Source organism: Capra hircus, chromosome 24 (assembly GCF_001704415.2).
Source record: "Capra hircus breed San Clemente chromosome 24, ASM170441v1, whole genome shotgun sequence".
Lineage (NCBI taxonomy): Eukaryota > Metazoa > Chordata > Mammalia > Artiodactyla > Bovidae > Capra > Capra hircus.
In genome coordinates this window covers 41823918-41849004 of record NC_030831.1, presented here as the reverse complement: position 1 = coordinate 41849004, position 25087 = coordinate 41823918, and the positions used below count along the sequence as shown (strand labels likewise).

The following is a 25087-nucleotide window of genomic DNA, read 5'->3' as shown; positions in this document are numbered from 1 at the left end:
TCAGACTTTCCTGCAACTAGCACAGCCTAACCAGTTGAGGTGCAGGCAAAAGCATCACTGGTCTTTCCTGCCCAGGAAGGATGTCCTGTTACTATAAGGCAAAATGTTGAAGGACAAAGCCTATATACAAGCTAAGGGTGGCAGAGCAGAAATACGAAAGGAACCTAGTCCTTTCGGTATTACTGAACTGCTGCACTGCCTATGCCTGCTCTTACTGCAGTAGATGAAAAATCTCTAAGTCAGTTTTCTATTTTAATTAATATACTACAAACTGATTTTATATGTTATGTCACTCAGAGATCACAATTTCTGAAGTTGGTATTATATATCCACTTTTACAGATGAGACAAATGGGACTTATGAGGAACTCAGCTAATCTGGCCAGAGCAAGAACTCAACACTGGTCTGTCAGACTCAAGAGCCCCTGATAAGAAACACCAGGGTCTGACTTCTCTCTATTATAACTATAACAACTTATTTTGTCTGGATTCCGGATGTCTGGGAAAGACTGAAGGTAAAAGCTAAAAAATGGTGATAAAGCAAGCTGACGACGTAGCTGTAAAGAAACAATTGGTTTTCTTGTCTATACAGTAACTCACTGAGTCTATGGAAGTAAGGCTTACTATACGGTGAGTTACTGTATAGACAAGCCTCTTAACATTTCATGGGACAAGATTTATAGAAATTCTCTGATAGGATAGGACGATGTGGGATAGATACTGGAATGATATAAGTAGTTATGCTGGAGACTTGTTGAAATGAAAACAATTATGATATAGCTATAAAAACTCATGGGCAACACTTCGAATTATGCTGTAATTTCCCCCCAAATTTTATCTGTCTAGTTAAGCAACTACTTTTCCAGAAAGTGTTTTTAAAAAATTAATAAACATGAAATAATTGAGGATTTAAAGAGTTTAAGACACACTAGGCTATCTCAAAATGAAGACTAGGAATGACTCATCTGGTTGATGGCATTATTGCGGATTATAAGAATCACTGAATCTTTCCTGGACAATATGAATGTCTTAAAAAAATAATAATGGTTGTTTCATAGAAATAATGTATGTCTGTCATGTTAAACATTCAAGGCATATAAAAAAATACAAAGAAGAAAGTAACAAGTCATCTCCAATCCTGGAAACAACATGTTAACATCTCCTGAGTATCATGCAAAGTACCTTTCTAAATGTATGTAAAGACAGAGGGATCAGGGAAGAGAGAGAGAGAAATCAATTTATGTAAGAGGAAGAAAATACCACACACATGTGCAGTCTTTAAATAAAAATCTGTAAGATTAACTTTAATCCAACATAAAAAGAAAAGGAACTAAAGGAATCACTTCTCTACAAGAGATTCATATGCTAAAATATAAACACAGGCATATTTATAAACATACAGATAAAATTTTAAATAAGGAAAGATTAGAAGTTTTAAGCAATAATTTTGAAAAAAAATTTCAGTTTTAGGCAATTTCAGTTAATCCCTTGACATGAGAGAAGATGAGCTGAGTAGCACTCAGCTTTTTCTCCTTTTTCCCCATTCCTTATTCTTTTACTTTTCACTAACTCAGGGTTTATAATATTTACATTTTTATTCAGGACCCTTAATAACTCACTAGGTTTAGGTTTAGTTCTACAATGAAACAGTGTTTATATTTAAACAATTTTCTCTTTCTGTATGTGTGTTAATATCTGTTTTATGTGCACAGGCATATAGACAAATATAAAGAATATGACATAACGCAATCAAACAGTACATATTATTTCATAACCTGTTTTTTCAATTTGTATACTATGAACATCTTTCCATACTGCTTATTCTTCTACAATATTATTTTTAACAGTAAAAGGTATTTCCTCAGTGTTTACCATAATTAAACAAATCCTTTATTACCTGACAGTACTTTCCTGTTTTTTCTATTAAAAGTTGAGAGAATTCTGTATATATGTGTCAGTATACTGTATTGGTGTTTTTCTTTCTGGCTTACTTCATTCTGTATAATAGGCTCCAGTTTCATCCATCTCATTAGAACTGATTCAAATGTATTCTTTTTAATGGCTAAGTAATACTCCATTGTGTATATGTACCACAGCTTTCTTATCCATTCGTCTGCTGATGGACATCTAGGTTGTTTCCATGTCCTGGCTATTATAAACAGTGCTGCAATGAACACTGGGGTACATGTGTCTCTTTCAATTCTGGTTTCCTCGGTGTGTATGCCCAGCAGTGGGATTGCTGGGTCATAAGGCAGCTCTATTTGCAATTTTTTAAGGAATCTCCACACTGTTTTCCATAGTGGCTGTACTAGTTTGCATTCAAACCAACCGAAGTGCCAGTCTATGTTCGATACAGGATACAGGATGCTTGGGGCTTGTGCATGGGGATGATCCAGAGAGATGATATGGGGTGGGAGGTGGATTCAGGATTGGGCGCTTGTATACACCCGTGGTGGATTCATGTCAATGTATGGCAAAACCAATACAGTATTGTAAAGTAAAATAAAGTAAAATTAAAAAAAATAAAATAACCCCCCCAAAAAGTTGAGAGAAATATACTTGAAGATAGTTTTCATTCTCATCAATAATTATTTATATTGAATAAATGCCAAAAGAAAGAATAAGTCAAATGTTAACAAATTTAGTTTTTAGCATATGTTGTTATATCAAGATAGTTCTATAACTTAGACAAACTAAAGCAAGTTCCTATTCTAAATCAGTGACCAGTTTGTATGATTTAATGAAAGTGTAAGTTGCTCAGTCGTGTGTGACTCTCTGCGACCCCATGGACTATACAGTCCATGGAATTCTCCAGGCCAGAATACTGGAGCGGGTAGCCTTTCCCTTCTCCAGGGCATCTTTCCAATCCAGGGATCGAACCCAGGTCTCCCGCATTGCAGGTGGATTCTTTGCCAGCTGAGCCACCAAGGAAGCCCTTGTATGATTCAACCAATGATAATTTTCTCAGTCATTATAAACTCTATTCCTTAACTACTATTATTTCATAAAAAGATCAATGTCATATATGAGTTTTGGTGCTATAATTATCATTCATATTTACAACAGCCATTAATGGTACTCTAGACTCTTTTTTTAAAATTGTGAAAATAAGACAGCTTAATTGTAAATAAGACATTTTTCCTTGGGCCTGGGGAAATTCTTCTCAATGCTTTGGATGTGTGTTTATGTGTGTTCATGCGGAACTAAGGCGTTCATCTGTTACTTACTAAAATTTATAAATTCAGACTACCAAAACTACAGATATACATTTAAATACATCAAAATCTTATTTAACGTTAGCATGTGACCTTTTTAAAAAAAATGTTCATACTACGCAAGTCTGAGAGAGAGCTACAATGCCCCCTATTAAATTCAAATAGTGGAAAGACTGTAGCAGAGAAAAGCATTATATCCCATCAATAAAATATGAATCAGACCATGTTCATTCAGTGCCTAAAGTTCATGTGTTCCTAAGTCTTTCTTTTTTATTTTACACTAAATGAAAGACAAATAACCCAGCTGATCTAATAACAAGGGTTCTCCTGGGAAGTGTGTTATTTTGAAATCTTATATATTTTGAAAAACATGTTTACAACTTTGAATTTTTCTAAGTCCCTTCTTCAAACTACTAGTAGGAGAACACTGTCACTGGAAAACAACATAGTTAATGTAAGTACTTTATTTATTTATTTCTTTTGGTAAGTACTTTAAAAATGACTAGCAGAAGGACTTCCAAGGAGAAAGTCTGAGAGAAATTAAAGCCTGTGTATCTGAAGGCACATAAGCACCTTCTTCTCAGCTAAATTACCTCATAACCTTGAAAACAATGCTGAAAAATAAGGAGGGCCAGGCTTCAAAAAAAAAAAAAAAAACCAAACCTTTAGAAGGCAGAACAAAGCACATAATTTCTTAATTACTAAAAAAAAAAAAAAGAAGTAATTTTTAAGGTTTAAAAATGGCATTAAGTGTTTAAGAAAAACTTCTAATTCAAGCTAAGAGAAATAGCCAAATACACAAAAGGAAACCTAGCTGCTACCAAAAGTGTACACTAAAATTAGGTTATTTTCTAAACTATATTAGTGTAACGCATTTCAAAAGTCCTTAGGATATTTTCAAAGATTCTGGAGTCAAGATTGTTTCTATACTGATGACTAAGGTAGCTAGAAAGATAAAAGCAGGATACAATCTCTGTACATATACTTAGAATGTAATACTGACTTTTTTTTCTGTGAGTGAAACTAAAAACAAACATTCTTAAGAACAGTTCATTATTAATACTTCATTCAGGGGATAAAACGATTATGATAAACATAAAACAAACATTCAAGTTTATATGAGTTTTAGGAAATGACTATCTTAGGGCTAAAATACAACCTAGTATTTATAGACAGTGGTCATAAGGTTCTAATCTATCATGAATAACTGGGATTGACTGATGTCAAGTATCATTCCTGATTTAGTGAGAGTTTTGAGGAAAAAGGTACTACGAATTGGACTGAGGCAGCCTCAATATTTTTCTTCTTTTTTTGGAAGGGACATATTTCTGACTCGTTTCTGAATCTAAAATGTCTTAAGCTTTTTCCCCTTTGGTGGGTTCAATACGTTGTCCACAAAAACTGAACAACTCTTTCTCAAATTTACCACATCAAAGATCCACGTAACCGAGTAAATTTTCAACAATGAAATGCTCCCCAAGAAATCAAGTCCGGAAAATGGTAAGAGGTCTGTAACACTGAGACTAAGAAAAAAACTGCTTTTATATATGATAGAAATTATACTTGGGCAAGGAATATATGAATTTCTGCCCCAATGATAAACCTGAAATTCCAAAATACAAATATTTCTCTATAAAATGTAGTGTAAGAGAAATGATAAAATCACAGTAAAAAAAGATAATTTTACTAGAAAACAACAAATTTTCCTACCTGTGTCTGAATCTCGTTCTTCATTTCTTGATGGGCTGATGGTAAAAGGAAGTTTACGTTTCATGGATGATTTCTCTTTCATCTCCTTGCCGACATCATTTCGATCAATTTTTGGAGTTTTGCTATAGGATGCAATCTTGTCTTTACTCTATTAAAAAATAAAACATGAATAAAGTTTTAATGATACTAGCTAAGCAGTACAGTATTAAAAAATACTTTATGAAGGAAATTTTCATACACAAAAGTTGAAAGGGTATTACAAACTACCATCATATTCAATGTCCTCAAGGGCCACTTTCAACAACATGTTTTCTAAATTGTTTCATATTCCCTTTCATTTAGTAATATAATTTTAAATAACAGTAAAACAAAGTATCTTGAATAACAGAACTCTATGTCTAAGACAGACATCATCCAATAAACAAATATATAAATCAGAAAAAGAATTCTAGATTGAATTGAGTAGTGAACATTACTGAAAAATAAAACCATCAAATTATTTCCCAGGTGTAAAGGAAAATCCTCTTGAGCTGTCTTTTCACTCCTGCTAATGAAATGGAGCTTCACAGGCATGCCTTTTGCTTACAATGCTGGTTTAAATGGTCAATTTTATTATTATTCTGGCATAGTGAGGCCAAGAGGTCAGGAGACCACTGCCAGTGGCAAGAGTTTGTCACTCACAGCTCCCAAGAAAAGAGGGCATGTCACATGTGCAATGCAGTTTCTCCTGGGGAGGCACCTAGCCAGTTCAGGAGGCAGAGGGAGGGAAAGGTAGGCAAGCGGAAGCTTTAGTGTGGCTTCCACAGGAAAAGGCTAGGAGAGCAAGCAGGTTTAGGGTTGGCTAGTCCAAGTAACTTGTGCAGGGTCTGGGGTATACGTGTCACTTCTCTAGTTGTCTGGTACCTGACGGTTATTCTGGGGTAACCATCAGGGCAGGGGGACAGTGGTCCAGAGTATGAGAGTTGCTAGAGCTGGTGGTTAGGGATGAACCCTGGATTGCTGGTTTGCAAATGAAAAGTGTGGTCACAAATGAGCTATTTATTTTCTCTGGGAACTGAGTGGCCCTAGGAAGGATAGTCTGCCCAAGGTCAGTGAGGCCCCAGATGTCCAAGTATCAGAAGTAAAAAGGCATGATTAATAAAAGGTTAGCCAACAAGGTTCAAGAGATCTGCCTTAGAAAATACAAGTATTTTGTTATTAACAAAAGAATCTAAGAAAAACATTAAGAAGTTCCTTCTACCTTGCATATATGTTATGATACTGTTCCTTGACATAAACAAGTTAAAAGAAACCATGTAAATATATTACATGAGAAGTGTTCGTAAGACTATATCAATCATGTCCTCCTATGTGATAATTTGGTGACTAGTGTGAATATTCATACAGGGCTTGTAAGATAGCCCAGCTGGTAAAGAATCCACCTGCTGCAGGTGACCCCAGTTCAATTCCTGGGTCAGGAAGGTCCTCCGGAGAAGGGACAGGTTACCCATTCCAGTATTCTTGGGCTTCCCTGGTGGCTCAGACAGTAAAGAATCCATCCGCAATGCAGGAGACCTAGGTTCAATCCCTGGGTTGGGAAGATCCCCTGGAGAAGGCAGCGGGTACCCATTCCAGTATTGTTGCCTGGAGAGCCTGGCAGGCTATAGTCCATGGTATCCCAAAGAGTTGGACACAACTGAGCGACTTTCACTTTAAGTGTGAATATTCTTACCTGCTATAAACTTACTCTGTTCTCAAGTAAAACTGTCCTTAAAACTGTTACCCAAAAAGTGTTTTTGTGAGAATTTTAACACTAAAAACTATTTTTAGATCTGGGGAAAGTAACTTTCAAAAGAAATAGTTACTTCTGATTGTCCTGAAATTTCTGTATTATCAAATAGTATTTATATGTTAATAATATAAATACTCTTGTCTATTCAGGAGAGGGTCACTGGCACATTCTTCTTTCATACGATGACATAATAAACAACAGATTTTTTCATTTTAAAATGTTAAGTGCTTTTCATTTACAGTAATGTTTTTCTTAAAATAATCTACAACAGCCATCACACACAGCATGAAAGTATTAACAGTTAGTCAAGAATGACCTTCTATCACTGCTGATACTAAACAAGGTGCTGGTAGTCTTTACCAACTCAAGAAGATAGAAAAAAAGAAGTATAAATTTACCTGGAGATAATTTAAAATATATATACATATATAAACCTTTGAAGGATACAAATCAAAATGTTAATGGCTATCTGTGGGTAATGGCATTGCAGGTGTGCTGGGAGACAAGCCACCATGGCTTTCTTGCATTTCTGTACATCTAGCAAACAGAAGCACTAAATAAATCCCTTTGTTCTATCTTTTCAAAGTTATCTGTATACAGAACAGCCTTGGAAGACAACGACAGTGTCTTCCTCTGCAGCAAAGGGTAGATTAGGTCTGTTCACTGTTCAATACATAACTTTTCTCTTTAGGGCTAAGGTCAGGTAGACAAGGCAGAGACAGTGTCTTCCTCTGCAGCAAAGGGTAGATTAAGTCTGTTCACTGTTCAATATATAACGTCTCTCTTTAGGGCTAAGGTCAGGTAGATTTACCTCCCATTAAAAAGATTTGGGGTTCCTCTCCTGTTACACAATCCACTGGATATGTAGTTGTCACTGGCCTTCACTACATCCCTTTGTGAGAAATAGGGCTCTGACAACAGACACAAACACTGATACATGGCTACTGCTATGGCTATGTGAAAAAAACTTTCCTTTTTATCTGACCCAGGAGTCTCATGTCTTCTGCTAGAGTCCATGAAACTAATTAGCCTGCAAATAGGGTAGAGTAAAACCTCAAGATCCTTCATCTCAAACAAAGCAATTTCTATTTTCATTATGCTTATATATTTTTAAATTTTTCTACAGTGAACATGTATTACATTATTTGAATAAAAAAAAGTTCTCAATTATCAGGTGGAGAGGACAAGAGATAATGAAGACTGAACCTTCACTGATGATGAAAAGGTAGATGATTAACATTCACTCTTTCACGCTTCATGAACGTAACTCAAGATTTAGACTATCAGAAAATGTTCGATAAAAGATACTGCTTTGCAAATTATGAACACCAACTTACAGCTAGAAATGTTTCAGCAGAAAAATTTCTAAACTAAAACCAATGGGGGAAAAATCCCACAGATTATCAGTAAAAGGATAAAATATTTGGAGAATTTTGAGTAGGTATTTTTGATGAACCCCTAACTATTGTGATACTTACTAAGGTAATAAAAATCACTTTATATAAAAAGCATATTGCTATGGAATTATTATTTAAAATATAATCTATTTGAATGTATTTAAGAAATTAAATTTTGGTTCATGTTATTTTTAAATTTAGAAATCTTTTAACAGCAATGTTTTGTGTTATATTATGCTATAAATATGGTCTCTATTTACATAAGAGAACAACTACAGATTCATTTCTAAAAATTTTATGGAAGGAAAAACTCAGCAGAAGCTAGAAATTGGCTTCAAGGCCAATAACTCACTAAGAAAAGACAATCCTAAGAATATGCTTTGCAAATAAATAAGTGAAAAAAGATAATCATGTCGCCTTCTCTCCTCCCCTCTAATTTTGTCATAAGAAACAGTAGTAACATATAGTATAAGCAAAAAACTGAGAATGGATATTACTGCCCTTCCTCTCTTAAGCTGTCAAATATTTATTTAAAATGAAAGAAAATTACTTCCAACAGCAGCTTTGGATGTCAAGCTGCTCAGAGATCCGGAGCATGGCAATACTAAGCACCATGCGCACTGCTTCAGAAGGGTTTCTGACTCTTACACAAACACATGTGTGCTCTTGAAAAAACACTGAATGATTAAACTGAGGCTGAGAACAATTAAATATATCCCTTTGGGTAAGCCAACTGTTAATAACTAAAGAATTTAATAGTTTGTATTTATTCTTCCTATTTATTTTATAAACCTAATGATTAGTAAGCGTTCGTAACTTACCTAAGGAATGTTTTTAACAGAAATATATTGGTAAAAGTTTTTGCTTTTTTGCTTGCCTCTACAGTTTTAAGAAATCACACTTTTATGAAGGCAATGCTCAGGACTACTACATATGTAGTGGCAATCATCAAAAAATAAAACAAGTACCTAGAAGACTAAAAGCTTCAACAATTTTGGCCTTATAAATTCAAATCCAAAAACTGACATCAAGCAACCTTCACTACACTTCAGCATTTAGAAGTGAAAGTTCGAATTCTCTCCTCAAATCTAACATTGCATCCTGTCCCCACAACTCTGAGATTTCCTCTACTCAGATCACGGTAAGGTATCTCCACTGACAAAACCCAACAACTTCATCTTTCCCATTCACCGCTGCGGCATCTGGCCACTCTCGGCTGTGCAACCTCCGCTTCTCTCTTGTCCTCTCCTGACTCCTCCTAAAATGTGTGAATTCCTCAGGGTATACTCTCCTCCACTCCTGCCCCATTCTCTTTGGATGACATCATCATACCTATAGGTCACGTTTCCACAAATTCTCATACTTTTAATTTTCTTTTAGCTGTTCTCAGCTCTACTCTCGTTATGTCTACTTACACCTCTATTGGACGTTCTGACTTCATTCAACAAGTACAAACCAAACACACTTCCTGAAACAACCTCTTGCTTTTCCTGAGTGCCCTCTCAGGGAACAGTCCAATCAACCTCAGCGTGGACCCAGATCACTTTTCTACATACACAGGTAAATCTCAGTAATTCAGTGTCTTTCAGAACTGCCAATTCTCTCTATCCTCACAGTCACTGCCCATACTGCCTCCTCCTCGGATTTTTAAATACTACTATTGATCTCTGCTACGGCCCTTCCGTTTGGCTCACTGGCTACAGGATAAATGTCAAGATCTATACCAAGGAACACAAGGCCATAATGAACTGGTCCCTGTCTAAAGCTTATTTCCTATCCTCCATCCTTCATAGGCTACATCCTAACTTTGTGTGCAGTACTTTAACAGACTCTTGTCTTTTTTACATCTCCTGCTTAAGACTACTGCTTACTCTCATTTTCCAGCTGGTCACATATGTACTTATCCATGAGAATCCAGATTACATATCTTTCCCACTGTGAGACTCCATGAACACCCATAAACTGACTGCTTTTCTCCTTTGTCCCATCACTGTACACTTGAACACTTTCATCAGTGTTCCTACAATGGTACACAAGTTCACAAAGTGTGGTCCCTTAGATTATTTCAGGGGACCTGCAAGGTCAGAAATAAGCTGACAATAACACATAAGATGTCAGTGTATCTTTGTCTCCCATTCTCTAAAAAGTGTGTATTTGACTCTTGAGACTATGTGACAAGAGATAGCTGAACTCATGGACTGCAGAAGCAAATAATTTCAATATCTTTCTGTTAAGCCAAACATTAAAGATATTTTGCAAAACTAATGACACTCTTCTCCCTGATACTGTCTTGGATTATATAGTTTCATAAAAATATATTCGTAATATGTAACAGTTTTTAGACCAATTATTAAACACATAAATTTCTTCTCAGTTTTCATTTCTGATTATGTAAATGTCGACCAGTTCAGTTCAGTCGCTCAGTTGTGTCTGACTCTTTGCGACCCCATGAATCGCAGCACCCCAGGCCTCTCTGTCCATCACCAACTCCCAGAGTTCGCTCAGACTCATGTCCATCGAGCCAGTGATGCCATCCAGCCATCTCATCCTCTGTCGTCCCCTTCTCCTCCTGCCCTCAATCCCTCCCAGCATCAAAGTGTTTTCCAATGAGTCACCTCTTCGCATGAGGTGGCCAAAGTACTGGAGTTTCAGCTTTATATCATTCCTTCCAAAGAAATCCCAGGGCTGATCTCCTTCAGAATGGACTGGGTGGATCTCCTTGCAGTCCAAGGGACTCTCAAGAGTCTTCTCCAACACCACAGTTCAAAAGCATCAATTCTTTGGCGCTCAGCCTTCTTCACAGTCCAACTCTCACATCTACTACTGGGAAAGCCATAGCCTTGACTAGACGGACCTTTGTTGGCAAAGTAATGTCTCTGCTTTTGAATATGTTACCTAGGTTGGTCATAACTTTTCTTCCAAGGAGTAAGCGTCTTTTAATTTCATGGCTGCAATCACCATCTGCAGTGATTTTGGAGCCCCAAAAAATAAAGTCTGACACTGTTTCCACTGTTTGCCCATCTATTTCCCATGAAGTGATGGGACTGGATACCATGATCTTCGTTTTCTGAATGTCGAGCTTTAAGCCAACTTTTTCACTCTCCACTTTCACTTTCATCAAGAGGCTTTTTAGTTCCTCTTCACTTTCTGCCATAAGGGTGGTGTCATCTGCATATCTGAGGTTATTGATATTTCTCCCAGCAATCTTGATTCCAGCTTGTGCTTCTTCCAGCCCAGTGTTTCTCATGATGTATGCTGCATATAAGTTAAATAAGCAGGGTGACAATATACAGCCTTGACGTACTCCTTTTCCTATTTGGAACCAGTCTGTTGTTCCATGGCCAGTTCTAACTGTTGCTTCCTGATCTGCATATAGGTTTCTCAAGAGGCAGGTCAGGTGGTCTGGTATTCCCATCTCTTTCAGAATTTTCCAGTTTATTGTGATCCACACAGTCAAAGGCTTTGGCATAGTCAATAAAGCAGAAATAGATGTTTTTCTGGAACTCTCTTGCTTTTTCCATGATCCAGTGGATGTTGGCAATTTGATCTCTGGTTCCTCTGCCTTTTCTAAAACCAGCTTGAACACCTGGAAGTCCATGGTTCACATATTGCTGAAGCCTGGCTTGGAGAACTTTGAGCATTATTTTACTAGCGTGTGAAATGAGTGCAATTGTGTGGTAGTTTGAGCATTCTTTGGCATTGCCTTTCTTTGGGATTGGAATGAAAACTGACCTTTTCCTGTCCTGTGGCCACTGCTGAGTTTTCCAAATTTGCTGGCATATTGAGTGCAGCACTTTCACAGCATCATCTTTCAGGATTTGAAATAGCCCAACTGGAATTCCATCACCTCCACTAGCTTTGTTCGTAGTGATGCTTTCTAAGGCCCACTTGACTTCACATTCCAGGATGTCTGGCTCTAGGTGAGCGATCACACCATCGTGATTATCTTGGTCGTGAAGATCTTTTTTGTACAGTTCTTCTGTGTATTCTTGCCACCTCTTCTTAATATCTTCTGCTTCTGTGAGGTCCATACCATTTCTGTCCTTTATCGAGCCCATCTTTGCGTGAAATGTTCCCTTGGTATCTCTAATTTTCTTGACAAGATGTCTAGTCTTTCCCATTCTGTTGTTTTCCTCTATTTCTTTGCACTGATCACTGAGGAAGGCTTTCTTATCTCTCCTTGCTATTCTTTGGAACTCTGCATTCAGATGCTTATATCTTTCCTTTTCTCCTTTGCTTTTTGCTTCTCTTCTTTTCACAGCTATTTGTAAGGCCTCCCCAGACAGCCATTTTGCTTTTTTGCATTTCTTTTCCATGGGGACGGTCTTGATCCTTGTCTCCTGTACAATGTCATGAACCTCTGTCCATAGTTCATCAGACACTCTATCTATCAGATCTAGTCCCTTAAATCTATTTCTCACTTCCACTATACAATCATATAGGTTTAGAGGGCCTAAATTAAATAGGAATGAAGAAGGATAGTTGTAAAAGGGCAGAATCACTGGCAAGGAATAATAAGGAACAACAAAAACAGTTAACATTTATTGAGTACTTACTGGGTAACAAGCATTGTATTAGATACAACACTTTAGTCATTTCACTGTCACAACGATTCTACAAAGTACCACTGTCCTCTATTACACTGAGGTTGGAAAAATTACGTAAGATTTATCCAAAGTTACAGACATGGGAAACTGAATAGCTATGGTATTTGTGTGTTTTGTTACCAGGAGTCAGAGGGAAGAAATAACAAATGACTGTGAAGTCTTGGATCCCCCACCCCATGATTATTTCGCAAGTTAATTGTGCAATCTTAGTAATTTTGTTATCTTAGGGAACGAGAAACAATCTCACCCCCAGGATTTGCCTTCCATACTACTTTTTGTTTTATGGATAATTATTAATATTAAAAATACTAAATCATGGGAATTCCCTGGCACCCTAATTCAGTGGTTAGGACATCTAACTACTTCACTGCGGAGGGCCAGGTTCAACACCTGGAAGGGGAACTAAGACCTGGCAAGCTTCTAGGTATGCCCAAAATTAAATAAAACCTACAATTAGAGAAGTTTTTTAAAAAGTAAATAAAAATACTAAATCAGGAGTTTTTTTTCACAATTTCCAAAGAGTTGACAAAATCTTTAGCATAATCATATACCTTTCTTCCATATGGTTTTTCTACCATATTGCTGTCACTGTCAGAATTTTCACTCTGAACTGGTTTTGTGAACCCAGATTTGGGCATCTTATAGCTGTTCAGCTAGCTGCTTCTTCTGTCAGTCTTCTCATCCTGGATCTGTAAAGAATGGATAAATAAGGGTTATTTGTAAAGGTATGCAATAAAACCTACTTAAAGTTTATGCACCACAATTAGTGCAATTTGGTTTCCTCTATGTCTCTATAAGGTCATTTCTTAGGTTTATCTTAGCCTAAAGTAAGCTTTCATTTAACGATCTAAGCTTTTAATTAAAGATCTCCTATTCAAGCCCATTCAGCTTGCCACTGAAAAGAAGAAAACTACTATTACATCGCTTTCCATGTTCTCTAGACTAGTATCTAACCTTAGCTTTTGGGGTAACCAGCCATGTCGAAGTGGAAGTTAAGTGTTTGTCACCCCACCCAGCATGGCTCCAGCAGCTGGAGCTCGTAACAGATTCTCTGGTAGTTCTGCATTGGTCTGGAAATTGTTTCTAATTATTTCTAGGTATGATGAGTAATTTTATAACATCTAATGCTATTTTAAATAAAGTCCTCACTACTTAAAATCCCCAGAGTGGTTTCTTTTCACTCACTGAACTCCGAGACACCCCCAGGTATTTAGTAACTCTATAGCCTATACACTGATTTAATCCTTATCATACTGTAATTGTATGTAATACTTTACGTATCGTTTTCTTTCCAACTTGTTCAGTCTTCTGTCTCCTGCTCTACAAACTGATTTAACAGATCAAAGAGCCTCTTGGAAGCTTTTTGCTTGAGAGATGTAGAAAAAATTCCAAAACGTGGGTTTTACAATACAAAACAGGTAGACTAGACCTGTGTTGCTGTCTGTTAGCCACACAGGGTTGTTGAAAGTTAATTAATTAAAAATTGCTCCCACACTACACAGTGTATCTATACTGTTGGCACCGTTATCTGTTCTATGACCACAGAAAGCTCTCCCGCACCGCCTTCGGCTACACTGAGGCTGTCGGCCAACAGGAGCAGGACTTGGGCCACAGCAACAAGCATAACAACTGACAATCCTAATTATTTCATGCTGTAAATTTCCTATAAGGGGGTATGGATCTAAGTAAGATACATTCTAGGATCTATAGGAATTATTAAAATCCAGACATTCGGAATAGAAAATTAGTAAAAAATCTATATTCTTCAAATTGGTGCTTTAAAATTTGTGGTTTCAATAGAAACATAACCAAAATATCCTTAACTGAACTGAATTAATTGGTAAATTATCAAAACGAGTTTAAATTAACCTGAATGTAGCAAAATTAAGAGTATACTGCAACACATTAAACTTCCGGAATTCAAATAGTTCAAATCTTTCATTTTATAGAACAGGAAGCAAACTTGAAGAAATAAAGGGAAAATATTGACACTACACAAAAGAGGCAAAGTTTCCCTTGGGGTCATTTAACTGTTTCTACTGTTACTATATAAAGAGTCATTTAAACATAGCACTGTCCTCAAAGCCAGCTCTATGCAAAGCTTACAGAGTTAGAGTTACAAGTCATATCTAAACAGACAAATTCTGATTCAAAAGCAGAACTGAGCTGCAGAGCATCAACATGCACTAACCCGGGCAAAACTATGAAGATAAAACACTATCTCTTTTGTAGATCAAGTGAAACAAGTCACTGGTGGATGAAGAAATGTCATGAATATTTTTTAAAATTAAAATTAAACATGGCAATAATATTGTATTAATAGACTGTTAGAAAAAGCTATTATTAATCAATAACTGAATTTGGAAAATCTCAGCAGCAAGAAAACTGACAAATGGATTTTTAAAATATTACTTTAGTCAATCAAGTATTTGATATATAATTATGTTCTGGGCCTAAGATACATAATGTAATCATCAGAATGATCGATGCACAAAGAGGTGATCAAAATCACACTGGGTAAGTAAAACTTGAATCGTTAAAAATGTAAAAATAACCCAACAGAAGGCAGAAACAGAAATACTGAGGAATGAAAAAGAGAAGGAACACACAAAACAGTAATAAAATGATAGACCTAATCGAAACATAGCAATAATTATATAAAATGCAAATACTAAAAACACCAATTAAAAGACACAGATTGTCAGAGAAGAGGGAAACAATGATCAAACTATGTACTACTCATAAATTCACTTAAAATATAATGGTATGAGTAGATTAAAAGTAAAAGAATGGAAAAAGGTATGCCATGTAAGCATACTCAAAGGAAAGCTGAAGTAACTGTATTAATATCAGACAAAACAGATCTCAAAGCAAAGAAGGACACTACATATTACATACTGATAAAAGGACCAGTTCACAGAACATATATCTAACTAGCAACAGACCTTCAAAGTGCAGGAAATAAAAACCAACAAAACTGACAGAAGAAATAACCAAATTGATAGTTATAGTTAGAGGCTCACTACTAAGTAAGACAGAATATCAACAAAGATATAAAAGGACTGAAAAAATGCCATCAATGTGAACTGACTGGATTTAATTTACATTTATAGAAAAATCTTCAAGAAAATTTTATAGAAAAATTTCTGCAAGAAAATCAGATACCAAGGGAACATTCCATGCAAAGATGGGCAAAATAAAGGTAGAAATGGTATGGACCTAACAGAAGCAGAAGATATTAAGAAGAGGTGGCAAGAATACACAGAAGAACTATACAAAAAGATCTTCATGACCCAGATAATCACGATGGTGGGATCACCAACCTAGAGCCAGACATCCTGGAATGCGAAGTCAAGTGGGCCTTGGGAAGCATCACTACGAGTAAAACTAGTGCAGGTGATGGAATTCCCATTGAGCTATTTCAAACTCTAAAAGATGATGCTATTAAAGTGCTGCACTCAATATGCCAGCAAATTTAGGTAACTCAGTAGTGGCCACAGGACTGGAAAAGGTCAGTTTTCATTCCAATGCCAAAGAATGTTTAAACTACCGAATAGCTGCACTCAGTTCACATACAAGCAAAGTAATGCTCAAAGTTCTCCAAGTCAGGCTTCAACAATACGTGAACTGTGAACTTCCAGATGTTCAAGCTGGATTTAGAAAAGGCAGAGGAACTAGAGATCAAATTGCCAAAATCCACTGGATCGTTGAAAAGCAAGAGAGTTCCAAAAAAAACATCTACTTCTGCTTTATTAACTACACCAAAGCCTTTGACTGTGTGGATCACAACAAGCTGCGGAAAATTTTTCAGTTCAGTTCAGTTCAGTTGCTCAGTCGTGTCTGACTCTTTGCGACCCCATGAATTGCAGCACCCCAGGCCTCCCTGTCCATCACCAACTCCTGGAGTTCACTCAGACTCACGTCCATCGAGTCAGTGATGCCATCCAGCCATCTCATCCTCGGTTGTCCCCTTCTCTTCCTGCCCCCAATCCCTCCCAGCATCAGAGTCTTTTACAATGAGTCAATTCTTCGCATGAGCTGGCCAAAGTACTGGAGTTTCAGCTTCAGCATCATTTCTTCCAAAGAAATCCCAGGGCTGATCTCCTTCAGAATGGACTGGGTGGATCTCCTTGCAGTCCAAGGGACTCTCAAGAGTCTTCTCCAACACCACAGTTCAAAAGCATCAATTCTTCGGCGCTCAGCCTTCTTCACAGTCCAACTCTCACATCCATACATGACCACAGGAAAAACCATAGCCTTGACTAGGTGGACCTTTGTGGGCAAAGTAATGTCTCTGCTTTTGAATATGCTATCTAGGTTGGTCATAACTTTTCTTCCAAGGAGTAAGCGTCTTTTAATTTCACGGCTGCAGTCACCATCTGCAGTGATTTTGGAGCCCCCCAAAATAAAGTCTGACACTGTTTCTCCATCTATTTCCCATGAAGTGATGGGACCGGATACCATGATCTTCGTTTTCTGAATGTTGAGCTTTAAGCCAACTTTTTCACTCTCCTCTTTCACTTTCACCAAGAGGCTTTTTAGTTCCTCTTCGCTTTCTGCCATAAGGGTGGTGTCATCTGCATATTTCTCCCGGCAATCTTGATTCCAGCTTGTGCTTCTTCCAGCCCAGCGTTTCTCATGATGTACTCTGCGTATAAGTTAAATAAGCAGGGTGACAATATACAGCCTTGACGTACTCCTTTTCCTATTTGGAACCAGTCTGTTGTTCCATGGCCAGTTCTAACTGTTGCTTCTTGACCTGCATACAGATTTCTCAAGAGGCATGTCAGGTGGTCTGGTATTCCCATCTCTTTCAGAATTTTCCACAGTTTATTGTGATCCACACAGTCAAAGGCTTTGGCATAGTCAATAAAGCAGAAATAGATGTTTTTCTGGAACTCTCTTGCTTTTTCCATGATCCAGTGGATGTTGGCAATTTGATCTCTGGTTCCTCTGCCTTTTCTAAAACCAGCTTGAACATCAGGGAGTTCACAGTTCACGTACTGCTGAAGCCTGCCTTGGAGAACTTTGAGCATTACTTTACTAGCGTGTAAATGAGTGCAGTTGTGCGGTAGTTTGAGCATTCTTTGGCACTGCCTTTCTTTGGGATTGGAATGAAAACTGACCTTTTCCTGTCCTGTGGCCACTGCTGAGTTTTCCAAATGTGCTGGCATATTGAGTGCAGCACTTTCACAGCATCATCTTTCAGGATTTGAAATAGCCCAACTGGAATTCCATCACCTCCACTAGCTTTGTTCGTAGTGATGCTTTCTAAGGCCCACTTGACTTCACATTCCAGAATGTCTGGCTCTAGATGAGTGATCACACCATCATGATTATCTTGGTCGTGAAGATCTTTTTTGTACTGTTCTTCTGTACAAAATTTTCTGTGGAAAATTCTTAGAGGTGGGAATACCAGACCACCTGACCTGCCTCCTGAGAAATCTGTACGCAGGTCAAGAAGCAACATTTAGAACTGGACAAGGAACAACAGACTGGTTCCAAATTGCGAAAGGAGTATGTCAAGGCTGTATACTGTCACCCTGTTTATTTAACTTATAGGCAGAGTACATCATGAGAAATGCTGGACAGGATGAAGTACAAACTGCAGTCAAGATTGCCGGGAGAAATATCCATAACCTCAGATATGCAGATGACAGCACTCTTATGGCACAAAGTGAAGAACTAAAAAGCCTCTTGATGAAAGTGAAAGAGGAGAGTGAAAGAGCTGACTTAAAACTTAACGTTCAGAAAACTAAGATCATGGCATCTGGTCCCATCACTTCATGGCAAATAGATGGGGAAACAATGGAAACATTGTCAGACTTTATTTTTGTGCTCCAAAATCACTGTAGATGGTGACTGCAGTCATGAAATTAAAAGATGCTTGCTCCTTGGAAGAAAAGTTATGACCAACCTAGACAGCATATTAAAAAGCAGAGACATTACTTTGTCAACAAAAGTCCATCTAGTCAAAGCTATGGTTTTTCCAGTAGTCATGTATGGATGTAACAGTTGGACTATAAAGAAAGCTGAGTGCCGAAGAATTGATGCTTTTGAACTGTGGTGTTCAAGAAGACTCTTGAGAGTCCCTTGGATAGCAAAGAGATCCAATTAGTCTTAAAGGAAATCAGTCCTGAACATTCATTGGAAGGACTGATGCTGAAACTCCAATACTGGCCACCTGTTGCGAAGAACTGACTCACTGCAAAAGACCGTGATGCCAGGAAAGATTGAAGGCAGGAGGAGAAGGGGACAATAGAGGATGAGATGGTTGCATGGCATCACCAACTCGATGGACATGAGTTTGAGTAAGCTCTGGGAGCTGGTGATGGACAGGGAAGCCTGGCGTGCTGCAGTCCATGGGGTCGCAAAGAGTTGGACTCGACTGAGCAACTGAACTGATTTGAAATAAAAGAGAGAAAACCTATAAAATCAAAACAATCAATGAAAGGGGGAGCATTACTACGGATACTAAAAATACCAATAGGTAAAGGAAAATAGGGGAACATCACAAACTTTATACTAATACATTCAAATTAAATGAAATAGACAAATTCCTTGAAGGGCACAGACTACCAAAGTTCAAAGAACTAGACAGTCTCACTAGGTCAATACTTTTAAAATGACTCAATTTCATATTTAGGAAAAATAGAAAACTCCTAGCATCAGTGGTAAACTCTGCAAAATTCTACAAAACTCTCCTGAAAAGGAAAGAGAATATATTTTATGAGTCCATCAATACTCTGATAGCAAAATCAGTCTTTTACAAGAAAATTCCAGAGCAATATACTTTATAATCATATAACAAAACTGTCAACCAAATTTTAGTAAACTTGTAAAATTTGTAAAAATTGGTAAATTAGTAAAAAAAAAAATCCAACTACATAAAAAAAATTACTATATCATGACTACGTGGGATTTACACGAGGAATCTGAGATCAGCTTAATGTTTGGCAATCGATCAAGGTAATTCACTGTATTAACAGACTAAGAGAAATAAGCATTTCAACAGATGCAGAAAAAGCATGCATCCATCTATACTATCTAGCAGAAAACACAGGAGAATATTTTAGTGATCTTGGGTTAGCCAAGATTTCTTACATAGGCTATGAAAAGCAAAAATTTATTACAAAAGAAAATATATGGATTAAGTGGGACTTCACAGAGGAAACTCTGTGCTTTAAATGACACTGTTAAGCAAATGAAGAGCAAGACATACGGGGAGAAAATACTTGCAAACTATGTCTTTATAAAAGAGTTATAGCCAGAATATATAAATAAATAACAAATCAATTAGGATAATCCAACCGTAAAAGAACAAAAGATTTAAACAGTCCATCAAAGAATATACAGAAAATGATGTTCAATCTCATTAGTCATCAGGAACATAATAATGAGATACCATTATACATCCATGAGAATGGCTAATATTAAACAGTAAGGAAGACCAAGTATTGGTGAAGGTGTAGGGGAACCAGAACTCATATATATAGCCAAGGGTTAGATGGAAAGTACAGCGCTTTACAAGTGAAAATAGTTGGTGGTATCTTCCCAAGGCTAAGAAGAGTTATTCTTTACTTCATCCTTTGTATGATAGTTTTGGTGACTATTACAACACTGCTTGTTGTTCAACCTCCTTGCCCTAAGACTGCAGAGAGACAGCAATACCTGTTAAGGGCCGCAAGCTCTATGAAAGACTTCCTTTGCTCTCTAACAGCTAAAAGAAACAGTCAAAAAGTTTTGATTCTACCTTTTCAAAGGTGTTTCTTCCTTTACAATAAATACATTCTTGCTTCTTATAGACCAAGGAGACTACGTATTCATCTGACAGCAACTTAATTCTGGGGCTGACAATCCATAAATGTATGCTATTATATTCAAGAGTTTTTCTACTCTACTTAATCACAGTAGTAAAACATATCTTTTTCTAAAAGTGATTCAGCATTCTAAAGTTTTTTTTAAAATGATGTTCCTGTTTGTGATCATTCAAGGGATACTAAAAAAAAATTATCTTTAATAGTATTGCTATCTGAATAACTTTGTTTCTAATAAACTATTCCAGTTGCTATTCAGAAGTACCAAGATAGCAAATATAGGTACATCAAAAACTTGAGTATAAACTAAACATCCTTTGGATGAAGAAACTGCACATATGCCATTTATTCTTTTAGTGTAAGCACTTTAAGAACAAAGGTTGGTTGTTTTTTGTTTTTTGTTTTTTTTTTAAGCTGAGTCAAAATTATACCAAAAACTCATTAAATTTCTTACACAGTGGTGAGTAATGGATGGGTGACTATTTCTGGTTGGTTAGTATCATTGTCTTGAACCATCTATATATTCAGTGTCACCTTCCACTGTTCCCCCTTCCTACATGTATGCTACTCTCAAAAACACTTAGAAATTTCACAGCTCTCTAAATAGTCACAGAATCTGTACTTAGCACAAGTTACATCATCTGATTACTAGTCAAAAAAACTGAATCCATTAACAACTTAAAATTTATCAAGATAATAAACAATAGTGGCCCCAGAAGTCCTCGATGATAAGTGCTACACATTTAGTAGGTCTGAAAAAGACGTAGGAATTTGTCCTTTCAATAAATATCCCAGTGGTTCTTATCATCAGGGAAGTTTGAAAAACAAATTAAATGATGGATCATTTTTAATCATATAAAAGATCTCAGAAAAGAATTCACTTAGAAAAATTAAAAATAGCGGATTTCCCTACCATACTAAACACAATGTGTATGTATGTGGGTGTGTGGGTTACCATCTAATTTTAAAATAACCACATTAGGCAGCCTGATAGTCTCTTTAAAAACAAAACAAAACATTTTACTATCATTTCCTTTTTTCACAGGATGATAACTCTTTGGAAGAGTATTTTAACTTACAATGAAATGGATTCTGAAGAGCATTCAAGCACTGGTATCATCACTAGTTTGTTCCTCTACAGGTTGTTAGTTATGCTATAAACACTCCATAGCTTTCTTCTCCTAGGTTTATCTGTTTCTGTTTTTTACGGGAAGATTTTAGAGCAACCATTAGTTTCTTGTCACTGCTTATTAATTATAACATTTAATACTGGCTTCCCTGGAAGTCGATTTTTTTCCTCTAGACAGAAAAATTGTTTTAGTTATTGCTTTCTTGTATTTTTAAGTTTGAAATAGTCTCAACAGAAGCCTATAAACCACAGTTAACATTTCTTTCTTTTAGATTACAAGTAGAAAATGATTTAAGTTCTATCCAATTCTTTCAGCTTAGTTTAGTCGCTCAGTCATGTCCAACTCTTTGCGACCCCATGGACTGCAGCACACCAAGCCTCCCTGTCCATCACCATCTCCCAGAGCTTGCTCAAATTCATGTCCATCAAGCTGATGATGCCATCCAACCATCTCATCCTCTGTCGTCTTCTTCTCTTGCCTTCAGGCTTTCCAGAATCCGGATCTTTTCCAATGAGTCAGTTCTTTGTATCAGGTGGCCAAAGTAGTGAAGCTTCAGCATCAGTCCAATATTCATTGGAAGCAATGAATATTCAGGACTGATTTCCTTTAGGATGGACTGGTTGGATTTTCTTGCAGTCCAGGGGATTCTCTAGAGCCTTCTCCAACAACACAGTTCAAAAGCATCAATTCTTCGGTGCTCAGCTTTCTTTATGGTCCACCTCTTAACATCCATACATGACTACTGGAAAAACCATAGCCTTGACTAGACGGATCTTTGTTGGCAAAATAATGTCTCTGCTTTTTAATATGCTGTCTAGGCTGGTCTTAACTTTTCTTCCAAGGAGCAAGCATCTTTTAATTTCATGGCTGCAGTCACCATCTGCAGTGATTTTAGAGCCCCAAAAGATAAAGTCTGTCATTGATTTCATTGTTTCCCCATCTATTTGCCATGAAGTGATGGGACCAGATGCCATGATCTTAGTTTTTTGAATGTTGAGTTTTAAGACAGCTCTTTCACTCTCCTCTTTCACTTTCATCAAGAGCCTCTTCAGTTCCTCTTTGCTTTCTGCCATAAGGGTGGTGTCATCTGCATAGCTGAAGTTACTGATATTTCTCCCAGCAATCTTGACTCCAGCTTGTGCTTTACATTTAAATGTAACTTTAAACAGTATTTTCTAAACTGATTTTTCAAAGCATCCTTCATGGAGATCTCTAGAAATTGCTTTTGAGAGGGCAGGTGTAAAATCACAACTGGAAGAAAGCTACATATCTCAAATCTCTTGACCTGTGTAAGGTGGTAAAAAAGATCTCATCGTCCATCTACCTTAACAAATTCTTTTTAGTAGGCAAAATCATTCCACAAATTCTCTTGGATTATACACACATTTGCTTTAGCAAAAGGAGCCTTATCAATTCATTTCTGAGACACAATACACGCTTGATGCTTGGGGGACACAATGCATGCATGCCCCCCAAAAGTCCAGTTTGTTGGAAATCTGCCAAATATTATTGTTGATAAAAATGTATATCATTACTCACAAAGTTTAATCAAACAGGTGTAACAAACAAGAACAGCAGAAGCAAATACAACTAACTAAAGAACAATGGTACACACAGATAAGCATCCTTTCTGAAAGCAAGGCAACTGCAATGATGCTAAGTCTTGCGTGCAGGTCAGACAGAATAACTACCTGCCTCTTCAATAAACATTTCTAAGTTTTTCTTTTTTATTTATGAACTGCCTGTTATACTAAAGCTTAAAGCTAACTATCTGGGGAGAAGTTTATTTTTTTAGCGGAGAGTACAAACTGCCAACAGGAAGAGTCCAACCGTTGTTGCGAAGATACTCTGAAAAGCTACTCCAAATAAACTTTGGCACCATGTCTGTGGGGAAAAAACTATCCAACATGTCAAAAGGAGGGCAAGTTAAAAGACAAAGGAGAGAGAGAGGATGCTGGTGGGCTATAGGCAAGATAAGAATGAGAGAAAAAACACCTTTGGTTGGCAGTACAGATGGAGAATTTTGGAGAAGAGAAATGGATAACAGAACCTGTGAAGCTGTATGCTACGGTAAAAATCGACAAGACGTGTTCCTTTAAGAATTAAAGAAAAGTGTCTCTGAGACACTTCCTAGTCTTTCGGCTTTAGTGAGTACTGGACCCTCAGAACCAGTGCTTTAAACACCATTTTATTCTGTTGTCTTTAGTCACTCTTTCAACTGTAAGTCTGACTTAAAAATTCTTCATTGGGGAATCACAAACCACTAGGCTTTTGTCTTTAGCTTCCATCTAAAAAACCAGAAGAGATCTAACTCAAAGTGTGCCAGCTAGTCTTCCCAACTAAGTTATCAGATATACTTGGCTTTAGCATAGCTCCAGAGTTACTTGGCAATGAGTACTTTCTTAAGAACGTATTTTTACCAAGGTAGTGGGGGCAGGAAGAGAGAATTTTCCTACGATTGGACTAAGGTAAGTACAAGTTTAAAAAAGGTCAAAAACAAAGCAAAACAATACCCCCAAGAGAAAACAAGCAGAACAAAGTTACTGACACCAAGACATAGTAATGGAAAAATACAGACTATACAGATTAAAACAACTGAAACATAAACATAGATGCAACAAAGTGACAGTTTAAAATAATGCTTTCCCTCATTTCAACCCTAGGCTGCTATTAATTTAAAGATGATCAAACTGTGCTGGCAGTATTTTTAGGTTTGATGAGGTGCTCCTTGATTGACATTACTACTTTTATGACATTTCAATTTACTCAAAATATGCTCTTCTTTTAGGCTCATGCCACATGGTAATTCAAACTTGCTTGCTTATCAGAAGCAAAGCAGAATACTTTTTTAAAGATACAGACTCTAACTTCATCTTTAGATACACTGAAACGATACCTAGGGAGGCAAGACAAACACCACTTTTTGAAAAGCTCCTTTGTTGCTGCCAGGGGAAGAGGGAAAACAGGGACTGGCTGCTCAATGGGTACAGGGTTTCCTTCTGGATGATGAAAATGTTCTGGAATTAGTGGTGACTGTTGTATAGTACTATAAATATACTTAAAACCACTGAATTGTACAGTTATATTATAGGAATTTTATTTCACTAAAAAAATCCCCCTGGAAGTACACGTTAGCAATTCTGAAATCACTACACATGTCCTCTGGAAACAAACATTTGAGAAAATGGACAGTGGACTGTAGGAGATGGTCTTCTCACCACAGGAGCAGGACGCTCCAGACAGGCAGGTCAGGAGAAGGCTGGAATGCAGCAGAGGATTACTGTCTGAGACATCAATATGAATTCATGTCTAGTTGGATGTAAGATGGTACAGAAAAACCTGAAGGATCTTTTTGGCCAACCCAATGGCTACAGTTACACACAGAAGTATTCATAGATATACATATACAGAATTAGTACACATACATATATTCCTTCCTGT

General features: G+C 37.0%; 1 protein-coding gene across 2 annotated transcripts in view; it reads right to left on the bottom strand.

The window, feature by feature from the left end:
* ANKRD12 (ankyrin repeat domain 12) overlaps positions 1-25087 on the bottom strand; it is a 98975-nt gene that overhangs the window by 50014 nt on the left and 23874 nt on the right. For both annotated transcript variants that reach the window (XM_018039381.1, XM_018039382.1), the window contains exons 2-3: positions 13251-13388; positions 4925-5072 (exon numbers count right to left, since the gene is read on the bottom strand). In XM_018039381.1, the coding sequence (XP_017894870.1) occupies positions 4925-5072; positions 13251-13337 (235 nt within the window). In that variant the 5' untranslated portion in view covers positions 13338-13388. The remainder of the gene's footprint in view (positions 1-4924; positions 5073-13250; positions 13389-25087) is intronic.